General features: G+C 37.1%; 2 protein-coding genes across 2 annotated transcripts in view; one reads left to right on the top strand and one right to left on the bottom strand.

Moving 5' to 3' along the window:
- Positions 1 to 17337, bottom strand: part of LOC109422720 (COMM domain-containing protein 4) — a 47576-nt gene that overhangs the window by 29869 nt on the left and 370 nt on the right. The gene's annotated exons all lie outside the window — the stretch shown is intronic.
- LOC109412306 (leucokinins) lies at positions 1681 to 14269 on the top strand. Its single transcript, XM_019685954.3, has 2 exons — positions 1681 to 2186; positions 13640 to 14269. Exons 1-2 carry the CDS (start codon positions 1910 to 1912, stop codon positions 14053 to 14055), a joined length of 693 nt encoding a protein of 230 aa, XP_019541499.2. The 5' UTR covers positions 1681 to 1909; the 3' UTR covers positions 14056 to 14269.

The raw sequence follows: 17337 nt of genomic DNA, 5'->3' as shown, positions 1-17337 counted from the left end.
GATACTCTATGCCCAAGGAAGTCAAGGAAATTTCCTTTACAAAAAGATCCTGAACCGACCGGGAATCGAACCCGTCACCCTCAGCATGGTCATGTTGAATACCCGTGCGTTTACCGCCTCGGTTATATGGGCCCTATGGAAAACTTGTAGGCATGGTAAAAACCTACATTTTTTTCCGAAGACAGTTTGACTCTATCTTTAAAATTGTATGAGTTATAAGTAGTTTTTTTTTCAATTTTAAGGGAGTCGATTTCTTCCAATTGAAAAAATAACGTTCTCGTAATTTTTGCTCCAAATTTGGCTTTTTATGTGACCATTCAAATTTCGCTTAAAGAACTTTTTTTATTTTACCAGCTCCATTAGATATAAGCATTTCAAGACATCGTTGTTTTTAAGCCAAAATTGCCCATAACATTTGAATGACAAGACCTAGCAACATGCAATGTTCAGAACAAATATGCGTCATTACTTGCTCTTCAAATGCTCCGAAGCTCACATCTTCGAAAAAAATCAAATAAAAAAGTTATTGCAAAAAAAACGTTTTTGGGGGCTCACCCTAAGTCAAAACTTAAAATTGACCTACTATGTTCAAATTAAGAGCTAGATAAACGGCGTATTCGGCAAAGTTGCTCAAAATAGCATTGCCTACAACTTTGCTGAAGAACTCGATCGCGTATGACTTAAAATTAAAAAGTTCTATTCCAGATTTGAGTTAAGATGAGGACCACCCTAATCAAAAATGTTTGGAAAAGATGCAGCAAACAAATTCAAACAACTTCTCTGAAGACACCAAACGCCTAAAATTAACGAACAGGGATACGGATTTTTTTTTCCTGCTAAAACATGGATTCGGACCATTGCGAATGATTCTTAACGGCCTATGGCTAAAAATCTCGTTAATCCAGATAAAAAAAGAGTAAAGGCGAAACGTAAGAGAAGAATAAGAAAAATTTTAGAGATAGACATTTTTGTAATAACCCGTAATATTATCTGACAGTTCGTTAGCAGTGATTAGTAAAACAACAACAGTTCGTGATAAAATAAAAATTTAGGTATTAAAAACAAGAACTCTTTTAAGAATATTCTCTTAACTTTACCATATTTAGACCTATTTTTTTTTTGTTAAAAAAAGATGCTTATTTAAAAAAAAAACGTGTTGATTTGGAACTATCAACAGAGAAGTTTTCACGAGTATATATCAACCCGATGTCTTCAGAGCACTTAGTCAGCGTAGTTTGAAAAAAATAATACGCTGAAGACACCAACATGATTTGTCGCGATCGTGCACTTGGTGAACTTTTATTCTGGTTTTCACACTTATGGAAACTAAGAGTGCAGTCCAGTGGTGAACTAAATGCGCTATAAAACTTCGATATGTAGTAAATCGCGTACGTTGGCTCAGAACATAGTATTCTGAATCGAAACATTGATTCGCTACCAGCCCTGGTCTGAGGGTTACATTTAAATGAGGCATGTCCTCTGAAAAGTGTCCCAATGGTGGCGGCAGTTCAAGATTTCGCTAAAATGAATGAGCTTCATGCTTGAGAGAAAATTCACCGTTTCGCCGGGGATTGAAGGTGGGATGGGCGTGAGCATGAATGGTCAAAGAAAGGTGCCAAGGGAAATGAGCTGTTAAGAAGCGGACAATAATTATTGTCTTATCCTTAACACCTATACTGCCGTAGGCGATTAGGGGCGGCACGTCGGCATGCCTTTTCCATGGAGATCCCATTTCAAATGGGATCCTTCTGTCGCTGAGATTTGCTTATAAAAGAGCACGAAATGGTCAACAGGTGAGTCAGAGGATTTCCGGCGGTGAGTGGTGAAACATGTGATTGTTGACCTGTGACCAGAAGAACAACGTGCCAACAGGATTATACGGTAGTGAGTTTAGAGCGAAAGTATAGCAATGCTGCCGCAAGTGACACTGTATTTGCTGGCAGCACTGAGCGGATACTGGTGTATGGAACTGACCACCGATGATAGTGACGATAGTTTGGTTAAAATCATCGAGGGCTGCGAGTGGACTAGCCGGCAGAATGTGATTTCGGAGATCCTGCTGGATCGGTACCGGAAGTATGCGATGTACAACTTTTTCCTACTGGACGATGTGTGCGCCGTGCACGAGTGGAATAAAAACCTAAAGGATCCGGAATTCAGTGAAAGTAGTGAAGTCGAAGATACAAGTAAGTGAACATAAGTAAAGGGAGATAAAGCATAAAGAATCTATCTCCACAGGTGTTCAATTTTCTTAGCTTCATGGTATCGTTCTCGACACCTATCCAAAGCTATGCTGCAGGTGATTGGGTTTTAATCCTAATGAGGTCGAGGAACTTATCGGAATATACATTGTTTTTCAAATAATATGTCAACACAGAGAAACAGACGTAACACTTGGAACACATTACACCCGATTCTTTTTTGCACGGGTCTGGTTTTTGCCATAACTCAGTCATTTTTCAACCGATTCTCATGAAATTTGGTACATATGTAGGCACGATTAGTTAAATATCGTCACAAAAACACAAACAACCAATACTAAACATGTTGTGTTTGACCGGGCAATCACTAGATGGCGGCAGTGAGTAAACGTCAAAAAGGAGGAGAAAAGATGCGAGCGCTGCCAATGGTCAATCGACCAAATATTGAAAATTTGAATCAACCGTTCAAAAGATAATCGGCGAATAGTAAGTAGCGTGTGACGTCTGTTTCTCTGTGATATAAATTGAAAATATGCGTCAAGGCTATATGGATTCTAGATGAGACAAGCCTTTATTTTGAAGGGATGTGTTAAGACAATTGAGGATTTATCGATTCTAAAACATTGCAGAAACATTTCTGATAAAAATCTTAGATAAACTTTTATTGGAATTTATTTTGATATTTGTGACAGAGTTGATGAAAAATCGTAAACGTGTTTCTAGCCAATCTTGTGGAACTATTCATTGTGAAGCATATGAAGATACAGTGACCCCACACCGATGAATCACTTTAATTTTTGTACACTATTTATGAATCACCATGTTGATCAAATGGAGTGATCCATAAACTGTGGTCATTTTTGCCGATTCATAAATTGTGGGGTCACTGTATGTCAAGATAATTTCTTCGGCAGACCATAGGCAAGAGCTGGAAATTCTACTTGAAGAAATTCTAACAGAATTTTTGAAGAATCTTTAGAAAAAGTTCAGGTGTGAATCAACTGGTGGAACCTCTATGAAACATAACCTATATCCGCCTAAAGTTCTATTTATAGGACGGAACTTCTTGAGAATTACACAATATTTCAGCACACTGTTTTCGGAGTTGTTTATAAGATTACCTTTACATATTTTTTTTCTCGCTAGATGATGCTGTAATACAATAGATTTATTTGGACAACATCTCTGCAAAACTCAAAGATACATATTCCTGCCAAACAGATTTATCCAACCAAAGGTAGTGACAAAACAGGACTTATTAGTAAAAAAAACTGTTCCTAATGTCTCGGCTAAGTGAAGATATGGCGTCTTCAACAAAACCGTTCAAATGTATAAGAACCGTGTATCACAGATATCTTGGTCTACAGTGGTAGACATTCGTTTAGCCGAGGCATATTTTTTCAATTTTTTCACAACTGTAATAATTTTATGTTCCTCTTTTAATTTTTGGAGGCTCTTCTAGGTTATTTGCATTAGTCAATGGGATGAAACAATATATTGTTTATTTTATGGCCGTAAAATACAAGAAAAATAGAAAATTTGCCTAGACATTCGTTTAGCCAAATTGTACATTTTTTAGAATTCCATAATAAAAACTATAAAATTTCAAACAATATCCAACACAATCATTTTGTATGGTGACCTGCATTATAGATCGACTTGTAAATCATGAATTTGAAACGTTTTCAGAAGTGTTGCCATATTAACCCGTTAACGCCCAAGGTGTCTCACAATTTAAATCTTCAAATAAATTTGTTATCAAAGGTCAAGTTCCAATAAAATAAGCATGATTTGATGAAAAAAATGGAAGTCTATGGTGTAGTTCCAAAAAAATTCTTCATTGTAGATCCTCAATATCTGATAATTCACTTGAGTTCTACTTCAGCACAACTTCCACGCTATCGTTATATTCTGATCCGTATAGATAAAATGCAGCTCTAAACAAGCGAGGGAGATGATAACCACTCAAAAAGAATAGAAAAAGGACTTTTAAATTGGGGCAGAAATATAATCCGATAAACTCCTAAAAGTATGCAATTCATGGTTCTTGTAATATCATGTAGTTTCGATTGCAGTCTTCATCATTTCTCATTTTTTTTAACAAATCAAATAAAAAGAGCTCACTATGTGTGGTGTAAGCAAACGTTACAATACTTTAGAAATTAGATTTTACACAGAAACTTATTTCTAATAAAGTAATTGAGTTTTTCCTTCAGCACCCCACAAACTCTTTTTACGTACTCACCATACGTAAACTTTTCAGAAGTTTTTTATATTTAAAAAAGGAAATCGTGTTATGTAATGTTCCATTTAATTTGTCTCCTTTGACAGATACGTATTTCGACCTCAACTATATGGTCGTCTTCGGTGTCTCGTATTTACAGGTATTCTACCAATACGCCCAGGTTCATCATCATTCCATGTTTTGATATAAAATTTCAACCAGATATACTCTACACGGCTTCTCCACTTATGTTTGTACTACTGCATGATTGTTCATTCGTGAACAATATGTGAATTTTATGGTGTTATTTATTTATTTATTGTCGTCAATAAAACGTAGACCAATTTCAATACATTACATGCTTAATATCTATTTATACTTATTTTATATTTATAATTTTTATTGGCTCAGTTTTTCATCATTAAAGGCCACATCTTTCTGCTATTTTATTTAGCTTCTATGATTTCGAATGTTTTGAAAATGTTTCTTCAACTTCTTTAATTCTGGGCACTATCAAAGTTACATCGAAAAGATAATGTGAAATCCAGTACTCAACTGAAAGCTTGGTAGGAATCCCTGAAATAATCACAGAAGAAATCGCGGGAGGGATTGCTGTATAAATCCCGAGCGAAGATCCCGGCTCATAGAAAGAATTCCATTAGGATTCTCTGAATATGTTTCGACAGAACACTTTGAAAGTATACTAAAATGAATCTGTGAAGTAATTCCAGAAGGAATCCGTGAATGAATGCTGGGTAAAATTTCTGTAAGAATCCTTTCAGGATTTTCTAAAGCAATTCTGGCAGAAATCCCTGAAGTTATTCCTGAAGGAATCCCGTATAGAATACCTGATGTATTCCCTCTTGAGATCATGACAGGAATGCCGGTCAGAAGCTGAGCAGACATTCCTGCAAGAACCATAGAAGATGTCTCTATGATCTAGGGTTGCCTGAAAACAATCTCGGAAGAAACATATATGTTTTCCTTTTTTTTCGGGAGGGATCCCTTAAGGAATAACAGCAGGAATCATGGAAGGAATCTTTGAAGGAATTCCAGCACAAATCCCTGAAAGAATGCAGAAAAGAATAACTAACAGAATCCTTTCATGATTTTCCAAAACAACGCCTGCAAAAATCCCTGAAGAGAACTCCGGAGCAATCCATGCAGCAATCTCGGAAGCAATATCTGAAGGAATCTCGGGAATAAACCTGAGAAGATTCTCGAAAGGAATGCCTGAAGAAATCCTGGGAAGAATTCCTGAAGGAATCTCAAAAAAGAACCTCAGCTCATCTAATCTCATCTCAATTCTTCACCCTATTCTCTAGCCTCTACCATACTGTCTTCTTTGCCCTCTATTCCAACCAAATTTTGCATAATTCTGGAGATATTTACATCAAAAGGACTGTCCTATTTATAGGACGCTGGGCGTTCGGGGCATCTGTCCTATAAATAGGACGCTGGGCGGATATGGGTTAATTTTACATGCGTAAGTTATAATATTGAAAATGTTTCCAAATTGAGATTCGTTGTAGTTATTTTCATTGGAAGTGTTTTAAAACATTTCAATAAAAATATAATGACGAGTGCAGGTTAAAAATCTACGAAAAACAAAGTTTTTAACAGAAAAAAATGCCGCAAAGCATAAAAAAATCACGTATTTAAATATTGTTTTGATGAAATATGATAGTTTAACTTGCATAAATCACAGTGTTTACTACTATTACGTCTTCTTATAGCTCCCAATATCTGCTAGACTGTATTCTGGCTGAAATTGGACGCCTCACATTTTGAGAAATAGCACCCAAAGTATTAAAATTTCTAGCATGAACTACTTGTTTCATAATTTAGACGTTCTTTTTAAAATAAATCATGTTAAAAATGATTGTGGTTCAAATCTTAGACTCATTTGTAATATATTTCTTCAGATTGAATGAAATAAGCCAATGTTTTGGCCATGTCATGCATTTTTGAGTGAGCTTCTGCTTAAAATGAACAGGATTCAAAAATTCCAACTCTTCTTGCAGTTCTTTTGCTTGGCAGTCTTCTAATTTATTTAGTAATGTTAGTATTAAACAGTTATACCTCAGAGGCATTAGGATACGTCTTTATTGCTATTATCAATCCTATTTTGATGTTTAACCAGCCGAAAACCTATTTACTTCATTTTCTCACGACATTTTATGCAATAATTTCAACATTTCCAACAATAATTCTGTGCTATATTTTAAATTCACAAATAAAAAAAACTTTTAAGGTCAATTATCTTGCTAACACGTCATAAACTAAATACCTTGGGATATATCTTCAGAATACACTCACGAAATTACAAAAAAATCTATTGAAACCCAATTTTTCATTCACCTCGGCAAAACGAATGTCTAGGCAAAAAATGACATTTGAAGGGTTTTTACCAACGTTTTTGTTTCAGTGTATATGTAAGTGTGATGTATTACCTTTTCATAAAACAGTACTAGATACACCTCGTCCTTTTTTTACGTCCAAACTTGGCTAAGCGACAAAAAATTCTACCGTGAAGACAATGAACAAACTCAACATTTTCATATTTTTTTAAATATCTCTGTGATTAGGGCAATTGTACAAAAATATAAAAATGTCCATGTTGATAAATATTTTGGCAGTAGAATTTTATTTCGCTAAACCAATAGTGGACGTAAAATAAGGTTTAGGTGTATACTATCACTGCCATAAAAAAGTTTTATCATAGAATCGTTTGTATGAGTATCCTGTCACTTTTTTGAAAATTTGTGGGTCTCGGCTAAACGAATGTCTATCACTGTATACGCAAGTTCTCTTATAGGTATTTATATATGAAAATATTTAGCGATTCCTCCCAATATGTCTACATGGGTTTCTATTAGGATTCATAATAAAATTTATCTAGTAATTTCTCAGAGTTTCGCCTCAGGATTTCTCCTTCATTCACTCCCGGTATTCCAATCATTATTCTTCGTGAGACTGCTGCAAGTATTCGTGAATGGTTTTTTTTGAGATTTCTTGAGGGGTTCGTTCAATGATTCTTTCCGGGTTTAATTGGAGATTTTTTTTTTTCTAGGGTTCTTTCTGAGGATCCACCTGGTATTCCTTCATTGATTTCTCCCGAGATTCTTTTCGGAACTATTTCAGCGATTTTTCATGTTTAGGTTAGGTGTTTCTTCAGATTTTTCTGCTTGGATTTCTTCTTGGATTCCTTTTGAGGAATTCTTTCAGGGATTCTTTAGGATTTTTAGGATGGACTGAGTGTGGCGTTATACTGAGTGATGGCCAATTTTGTGAAACCCGGGTAGAGGTGAATGGCAAACCAAAAACAAAAGAATAACAAATTTTATTGTCATAACTTATTTTGTCATTCATGAGTTCTTCATGAAGAGCTTAAAACAACATGTGAATAGCATAATATGATATCATATCAAAATATGCCATTCGCTTGTCATTTATCAAATTTGGAAGAATAACTACTGAATGTCTTATTTTGCTATCATAACAAATTTTGCAATTGGTGAGATATTGGTGACCTCTTACGAGTTTGATGAACCATCGCAGTTTGGCACTTATCAAGAACAACATAATGACAAAATTCGAATTTTAGTTATTGTAATGGTAACTTTTAATAGTTTTTTTAGTTGACAGGCGAATAACTAATTTTGATATTGTTCTGTTTTCAATAACTCAATAATGGTATATTTTGCAATTCTCGACCTTAAAATTTTTTTGTTCTTGGTTTGCCATTGTAATGTTAAAATTTGACATTCTTCAGTTATTTCATAGAACAATGTCAGTTATTATTTTTGCCCTTTTGTCACTTATTTCAAACAAACCAATGGCAAATTTTACCATTCAGTAATTCTTTTTGAATGGTAAAACTTGCAATTGTTTTGTAATTCTTTTCTGCCCGGGAAATGACCATGTAAGCCTATCCCGGGTAGAGGTGAATAACAAACCAATAACTAAGGAATAACATATTTTGTCATCATATCTAAATGTGCAATTCTTTAGTTTTTTATGAACATCTCAGGATGGCACATAAACAACAAAACATGCTATCATTGTAAAACTTGAAATTGGCGAGTTATTATTTAATAGTATAATAACATAATAATAACAAATATTGCTATCATACTATCAGCCATAATATCAAAACAATAACATAATTTACCATCATAATAAAATATGTTATTATTTTGACATTCTTTTTGTTATTATTTTGTTATTACAATGGCAAAATCTGTTATTGTTTAGTTGTTATGCCATAGAAATTTAGTTATTATTTTAGTTATTTTAACTCTTATTTCAAACAAACTAATAGCACATTTAGCCATTCAAACATTCTATTTTAATGGTAAAATTTGCCCTTCATTTGTCATTTTGCTCTACCCGGGATATTATATGTTCATTTTTCACTAAATTTCCCATAACTGAGGAACGAAAATTAAGTGCATTCCAAAAATTTCAGCGATAGAAGCTTTGTTTCTACGATGCTTCGTTTTTGAGTTATGATTTTTCAAAGTAAGTAGTGTCAAGAGAAAACAAAAAATTTCCACCTGAGTTTTCCGGAAAAATAGGCGACCCTGAATTTCTCTCAATTTTTTTTTTGTTCATATATCTATGAGCCCTGCCTGTGGAAAAAGTTTCATGAAAATCTGAGACCCTTCAGCCCAAACCCGTACGGTAACAAAAAAAATCCCCTCCACAGAAACAAGAATTATAAATGCTTACCTGTATAAGAATGGATCCAAAAGAAAAGTTTCGATAGAAATTTTCGTAAAATTTCTTATCCGAAAATGTGTGTCATTCCAGCGAAGAAAAATAAATGAAGTCATGAAATTCATCGTTATGTTCTTCGAGAATACGTCTACGAGTTTCTAGGAAATGCTTCCAGGACTTCCCGTGAAATCCTTCACGAGTTTCCCAGTAGTTTCTCAGAAATTTCAGGAATTACTTCAAGAACCTTTCGAAAAATCCTGCAGGAGTTCCTCGGGAATTCTTCTGGGAGTTCATCGGGAATTTCTCCGGAAGTTTCCCGATGATTCCACGGGAGTTCCCCGAGGAATCCTCGAGAATCTCCCAAGGAGTTCCTTGAACATACCTTCAGGTAATTTTCCCTAGAGTTCCTTCCGAAATTTCTCCTGGGATTCCTCCAGGATTTTTTCCAGGAATTCTTCCAGCGATTCCTCTAGAAATTCGTCCAGGGATACCTTCAGGAATTCTCCCATGGACTCAGCTAGGAAATCATTCAGCTATTCTTCCATTATTTCAGAAATTCCTACACGATGTCCTCCAGAAGTTCTTCCAGGGGTTCCTCCAGGAATTCCTCCACAAATTCATTCCGAAATTCCTCCAGCAATTCTAAGACCGTTCGCAATGCTGTTGCATTGCGAACGGCCTAACAGGGGTTCTTCCAGGAATTCCTCACAAGGATTCCTCCTGGAATTCCTCACAGGGATTCCTCCTGGAATTCTTCTAGGGATTCCTTCAGCCATTCCTCAAGGAATTCCTCCAGGATATATTCCAGAAATTCCTCCAGCAGACTCCAGGAGTTCCTCCAGAAATTTCTACAGAAATTACTCTACTAATTCCTCCATGAATTCTTTCAGGAACTCCTCCAATCGTGCCTCCAGTGATTCATCATAGCATTAATACTTTAGGAATTCCTCGCGTGAATTTATCCAGGAAATCTTCCAGGAATTCCTCCAGAAAATAAAAAAAAAACATAAATTAAATAACTTCATGGAAGGGAATTCTGGAAGCGATTGTTGGAGGAATTCCTGGCAGATGTCTTGGCGGAGTTTCTGGAGGAATTTTTGGAGGAATTCCTATGGGGATTCCTGTAGGAATTTTAGGATAAATTTCTGAAAAAAAATTTGAGAGGTATTTTTTTTTTCAAATACTTGAAGGTATTCCTAGAGGAATTAATAAATCCCTGACCAATTTTCTGGAGGGATTCTTGAAGAATTTTTTACAGAAGTATTGGAACAGGTCTTGGAGAAAATGATAATAGAGTTCCTGTCGGAATTCTTGACAGAATTGTTGGAAAAGAACGGATTGTTGGAGGAATTCTTAGCAGAAGCAGAGGAATGTCTGTAAAAATTATTGGAAATATTCCTTTAGGAATTTTTAAGAGTTTTTTTTCTTGAAGGAGGAATTCTTGGAAAAAGTCTTGAAGCAGTTCCTGGAGATTTCCCTGAAGGAAGTCTCGGAAGATTCCCTGGACATGTACCAGGAGTATTTTCTTGAGGAATTTCTGGAGATTTCCTGAAGAATCTTGGGGGTTTTCATGAAAGAAATTCTGGAGGATTTTTTGGATGAATTCTTGAAGAAATTTCTTGAATAAAATCCATGGAGGCTATTCCTGGTGAAATTCCTGAACGGATTCTTGGCAAAAGTCTTAGAGGGTGAAATTTTTGGGGATGGTCCTTTTTGGAGAAATCCCAGGAGGGATTCTTGGAAGAATTCTAGGCAGATGTCTTTGTAGGAGAAATCCCTAGATGAATTCTTGGAGAAATTCCTTGAAAAATTGTTGGTGGAATCCCTGAAGATATTATAAGAGGAATACCTGAATGAATTCCTGGATGACTTTCTGAAAGAATTTTCAGAGTAATTTTTGGAGGAATTCCAAGAAGAATTTGTTGAGAAATTCCTAAAGGAGTTCCTAAAGTAAATTCGGGAAGACTTTTCGGCGTAATTCCTTGTGAATGGGGCACGTTCGATGTAGTACTAGATAACTATGATAACTATGTTGTTTATGTTGCAAGAAATGGAGAAAACAACAACACTGTTGCCCAAAGTTTTGCTCAAACAGCATCAAATTATTCAAGGAATCATAATACCCACGCTTTTTGCACCATTTCACTGCAGAAACGGAGAATTGACCTTCTCACCATACTAAAATTCAGCTCATTACTACAAATCTAGTACTTCTCCGATCTGTCCTATTTGGAGAAATTCCTGAGAAAATCCCTGAAAGAATTCTGGAACGAATTCTTAGAGTACTCCCAGGAGTATTTTCTTGAGGAATTTCTGAAGGTTTCCTGAAGGATCTTTGATGTGTTCATGGAGGAATTTCTGGAGGAATTTTTGAGAAAAATCTTTAAAAACCCCTGGGGGATTTAAGAAGTTCCTGGAGGATTTTCTGAAATAATTTCTGTAGAAATTTCTTGAACAATTTCTTTATGAATCTAAGATGAATCCCTTGAGTAAGTTTTGGAAGAATTTCTGGAGCATTTCCTGCAATTTCCTGTTGAAATTCTTAGAGGAATTTCTGGAAAAAAAACCTAGAGCGACCCGAGCAGAGGAGAATAGCAAATTGATAACAAAAGAATCACATAACCTGTTTTTATATCATAATTTGTTATTGTTAACTTATCAAAATATATCTTTTTAACAACATGTTTTATTGGGCAATCTTATTCAGTTATGTTCAAGTTATTGGGATATATCCACAAGATAACATTTAAATAATATATTTTGTTGTAGAACAAGTTTAGTTATTATTCTACTATAGAGAATGTACAAATATGTGATGAACAATAACACAACAGTAACAAATTCACAAATTACCTGTTATTAAGTTGTGATTGGTCTAACAAAACATGCTATTGAGTTAGTCTTCAAGGAACATTTTTTTGTTATGATATTTGTTATTTTGCCGCTTATGACAGACAAGTTTATAACATAGTATGTTATGCTAATAACATAAAAATTACTGGTTCTATTATACAGTTATTAGGTCAAAACAATATATTTTATTATGCTTATGATATTTTCTTCTGCTCGGGGATTCTTGGAGAAATTCCTAGAGAGATTCTTGGAGAAATTTTTAGACGAATTCTTGGACGAATTCTAGGAGAAATTCTTGGAGGATATTTTGGAGGAATTCATGAAGGAATGCTTGGAGAATTTCTTGGCAGAAGTCTTGGAGGGATTCCTGGAGAAATTCTAGGAGGACTACCTAGACGGATTCTTGGCAGAGTTTTCAGAGGAATATCTGGAAAATTCTTGGATAAATTCCTGGTGGAATTTTTGAAATAATTGTTGGAAAAAAATCTGAAGGATTCTTGTAGAAATTTCTGGTAAAATTCTTGGAAAAATACCTGAAAGGAATGTTTAAGGAAATCTTGGCGAAAGTCTGGGAGGAATTTCTGACGCATTTTTTTTGGAACAACAACAACGATATAGTAAAGAAATACAAGAGTAGAGCTTGTAGAGCTTGGAGTCTAAATTCCAGAATAGTTTGGATGACCTAGATCACCAAGTGAACGTTTCTAAGTTATCAGAATTTCGCTCTGAGGCTCTAAGAGTAGCGTAGATTATATCCAGCGAGCATTCGCTACAATAAAAATTTCCAAAGATCTACAGATACAGTAGACGTTCGCTCGGTGCAAACGCTTTAACTGCAATGCTTTTTAACTACGAGTCCGCTAAGTGCAACCATTTTGCAGTTATCGCGTCGCTATCCTTCAAAACGAAATGTCAACAGCGATGCGATGTTTTTCACATGCACATTTGATGCAGTGCGATGTTTTCCGAATGCACATTGGCTGCATTCTGCAGCAACTGCCAGTTCTTTGCCATCTGTCAGTTGTTCAGTTATCGAATTTCATTCGCTAAGTGAAACGTAAACATGTTGCAGTTAGGGAACGTCTACTGTATTGCGTATTTTGAAGACATTGGGATTCATTTATATGCTAGTGGACGCTAGGGTGTCCCAAAATTGCACATGGTAAAAAAGCTTGGGGGCTCACCCTGAAAATGATAGCTAAGGATGTTAGAAACAAACTTTTGTATGACGGAAACTTTCAGAAATGACGTTTAGAGGTCGCCCCGGCAAGATTTAAAAAAAATGATCAATGGATCTATATAAAGCTGTAAAAAATATTATAAGGTGAAACATACACAATCATGAAAGAATTATGCCGATAGAGTGAAGAGAAACTAACGTAGAGTCTGTAGACCTTGAAGGTCCTGATTCCAGAGTAGTTTGGAAAGACTGGAATAATCCATGAAAACCCAAAAGCATTATAGTTGTGCACTGAGGTTGAAGGCCATTTGTATTTCACGGAATGTCAAACAATATGGAGTTGCTCGTACCATTTCGAGGTGTAATGGACAGCAACCTAACTAAATTTTTTGAACAAGGTGAACACAAATGAAGTTAGATTTAGCCTAATGCTATCATACAATTTCTGTCTATTTCCAGATCCTCCGAATGCTCAGAACACCCAGGAGCACGTCCCAGGCGACAATCACCCACCGCCAGCGGCGTTCAACCGTCCCGTCAATTCGTCCTGCACGAAAAGTGCCAAGGATTTCTTCATCTGTCTCTCGAACCAGCTGGGCGATCCCACCTTGAACGCAATGCTGCTGGACAATCTGGAGCTGGCCTGTGACCCGAGGTACTCGCCGGCTTCGACGACCCAGAAGCGCAACTCCAAGTACGTCTCCAAGCAGAAGTTCTACTCCTGGGGTGGCAAACGGAACAATCCGAACGTGTTCTACCCCTGGGGAGGCAAACGGAACACGGGCCGGGTGCACCGGCAGCCGAAGGTCGTCATAAGGAACCCATTCCATGCGTGGGGTGGAAAACGCAATCTACGAGACGAAAATGTATTTTGAGGATCATGCTGATTCTGGCATGTTGCAAAGCAACATCAGCCACACATTTGAAAGGGATATGGCCGAGAAGTTCTGGGTTACGTTTTGATGCCATTAACTTCAGTTTTTGTAGGTATGCCAGTTTGCCAGTGTATGTTCCAGTTTCACCAATAAACGAAAGCAAATAAAAGCACAGCTTAAGCACAAAACTCTGAAACCTTCGTTGTGTTTATTTTTTTGAAGAAAATGTACAGTCACAATCTATCATATGTATTGTATATGTGTACAAGAACGTTTCTCCTCTTGAAATCTTCCAGTAGCTGCCCGAGAATTCAACTAGGAGTTTATCGTATATTTCTTCAAGAGTTCCTCAGGAATTTCTGCAAGAGATCATTGGAAATTTCTCCAAGACTTCCTCGGAAATTTCTCAAGAGGTTCCTCGAAAATTCTTCCAGAAGTTCTTTCGAAACTCGTGCAGGAATTCTTCGGGAATTCCTTCAGGAGTTTTTCGAGATTTTTCCAGGTGTTCCTCGGGAATTCCTCCAGAAGTTCTTCGAAAATTCTACCAGGAGTTTCCCGGGAATTAATGCAGGAGTACCCCGGAAATTCATCCAGGTGTTCCCAGAGAAATGTTGTAGGAGTTTCTCGGAAATTTCTTCAGGAGTTCCTCTGGAATTTCTCAAAGAGATCCTCCAGAATTTCTCCAGGAGTTCCTCGGGAATTTCTCCAGGAGTTTCTCGGGAACTCGTCCAGAAGTTCCTTGGGAATCCCTTCAAGAGTTATTCGGAAGTTCCTTCAGGATTTCCTCGAGATGTTTCTTCATAAGTTGAGCGCGAATTCCACCAGGAGCTCCTCAGCGATTCCCCTAGCAGTTCCCCAAAAAATCCTCCAGGAGTTTCTCGGAAATTACTTCAGGAGCTCCTCGGGAATTCCTCCAGGGGTAACCCGAAAATTCCACCAGGAGTTCCCCGAGAATTCCTCCAGGAGCTCCCCGTGAATACCTCTAAGAGTTGCACGGGTGTTTCTCCAAGAGTTCTCTGGAAATTCCTCAAGGAGTTCTCCGGGTACTGCTGCAAGCGTTTCTCGGAAATTTCTTCACAGAAGTTCTTTAGGAATTTCTCCAAGAGATCTTCGGGAATTTGACCAGAACTTCCTCGGGAATTCCTCCAGAGTTTCCTCGGGAATTCATCCAGGGATTCCTCGGGAACTCATCCAAGAGTACTTCAAGATTTTTTCCAGGAGTTCCTCAAGAATTTCTTCAGGAGTTCCTCGGGAATTCTTTCAGAAGTTTCTCGATAATTGGTCCACGAATTCCTCGGAAATTCCTCCTGGAATTCTTCGAGATTTTTTTATCAAGAGTTCCTCGAGAATCCCTCCAGCCATTTCCCCGGGAAGTTTCTCGGGAGTTCTTCATGTGTTGCTCGGGAATATCTCCAGAAATTTGTCGGAAATTCCTCCAGAAGTTCATCGGATACTTTCCAGCAGTTTCTCAGTAATTTCGTCAGGAGCTCCTCGGAAATTCCAGTAGTTCTCCGGAAAAAAAACCCAGTTTCGAGATCAACAGGAATCGCTCAAGAAACTTCTTGACCGATTCCTGGCAGAAACTTTCTACGGAGACTGTCATTTAAACTGTCATTTCTTCGCAACTACGTTCTGCGATCGAAGAAAAAACGGTTTCTTGAGCGATTCAGGCAAGGAATTTTCCATGCATCAAGATATCACTTTCTCCATGATTTCAATCTGACTAAAGGGCTGTTTGCAGTTCAGGAGGAATTTCTCAGCCTATCTTGATGCATGGGAAATTCCTTGCCTGAATCGCTCAAGAAACCGTTTTTTCTACGATCGTAGTACGCAGCTGCCAAGAAATGAGAGTTCAAATGGCAGTCACCGTAGAAAGTTTCTGCCAGGAATCACCCAAGAAATTTCTTTAGCGATTCCTTTTGATTCCGAAACTGGGCTTAACAAACAAAACAAGACAGCTTTCTACATGTAAAATATAAAAAAGTGATTATCTTTGATAGTTTTTGAAACTGTTGTTCTTTCATTTTTCTTCGGAAAATCTTCAAGGAATTCCTTGGGAGAATCCTCCAGGAATTCCGCCTGGGATTCTTCTAGGAATCTAGAAGAACTCTTGGAATTCCCTCAGGGATTCCTCCGAGAATGTCCTCGGGGATTCATCCAGGAATTTCTTCCGGGATTCCCTTAGGAATTCCTACCGGGATTCCTCCGGGAATTCCTTCCGAGATTCCCGGGGAATTCCTTCCGAGATTCCCGGGGAATTCCTTCCGAGATTCCCGGGGAATTCCTTCCGAGATTCCCTCGGGAATTCCTTCCGAGATTCCCCGGGAATTCCTTCCGAGATTCCCCGGGAATTCCTTCCGAGATTCCCCGGGAATTCCTTCCGAAATTTCCATGGGAATTCTTTCTGGGACTCCCCCGGCAGTTTCTTCAGAGACATCTTCAGAAATGCGTTCAGGGATTTCTCCAGATCGTTACGTTAAGGGATTCATCAATGAGTTTATTCAAGGATTTCTCCAGGAGGAGTTCCTTCAAGGAATTTTATCATGGATTCTTTCAGGCGTTTTTTCAGGGATTCCTTAATCTACCTCCTGACGCAAGAGGTTAATCAAAATTTATAAATACAAGCACGTTATAATCGAAAGAGGGGAGACTTAAAGAGAGCCTCTCATCTGCACTTCGGACCTTTAGAAATCGGGAGTAATTCGCGAATAGGGCTTAACTAACAAAACCATAACAATGCGAAAACAATAACCGAATTTTGCTGATCAAATTTCAATTCCTATTTAGAAGTAATACAGAATAATTCAACTTAAATAAGGTTAATTGATACAGTTCTGACATAGTTTCTTGTTTTTCTAAGAACACTGCACGAATTTGATATTTTTTGCACTAAAAATTGCATTTATTTAATTACGCCTGAATTGATACCTGAGAATGCTAATTTCGCCCAATACTATGCGCCTCGAATCGATATCATTTTCAGAATCGCCTTTTACTATTCGCCTTGTTTATGATTTTGACAGAATTTCGCCATTTGCTTTCGCCGTGTTTACGTTTGGATTTCAGTTTCGCCGTCTACTATCGCCGTGTTTACGTGTTGATTTCAGTTTCGCCTTTCACTTTCGTAAACAAAACACCAAACAAAACAAAGGAGTAGAAGGCGTAATTCTTGTTTTTATTCGTTTGGAATAGAATGGAATTACGCCTTTCACTCAATCAGTGATTTTCAATAGTTAGAAAAGTGATATCAAGGAAATTTTGTGAGCGTTTAGAAGACAAATC

This window comes from Aedes albopictus, chromosome 3 (assembly GCF_035046485.1).
Source record: "Aedes albopictus strain Foshan chromosome 3, AalbF5, whole genome shotgun sequence".
In the NCBI taxonomy this organism is placed as follows: Eukaryota; Metazoa; Arthropoda; class Insecta; order Diptera; family Culicidae; genus Aedes; species Aedes albopictus.
This window is presented reverse-complemented; position numbering and strand designations above follow the sequence as displayed.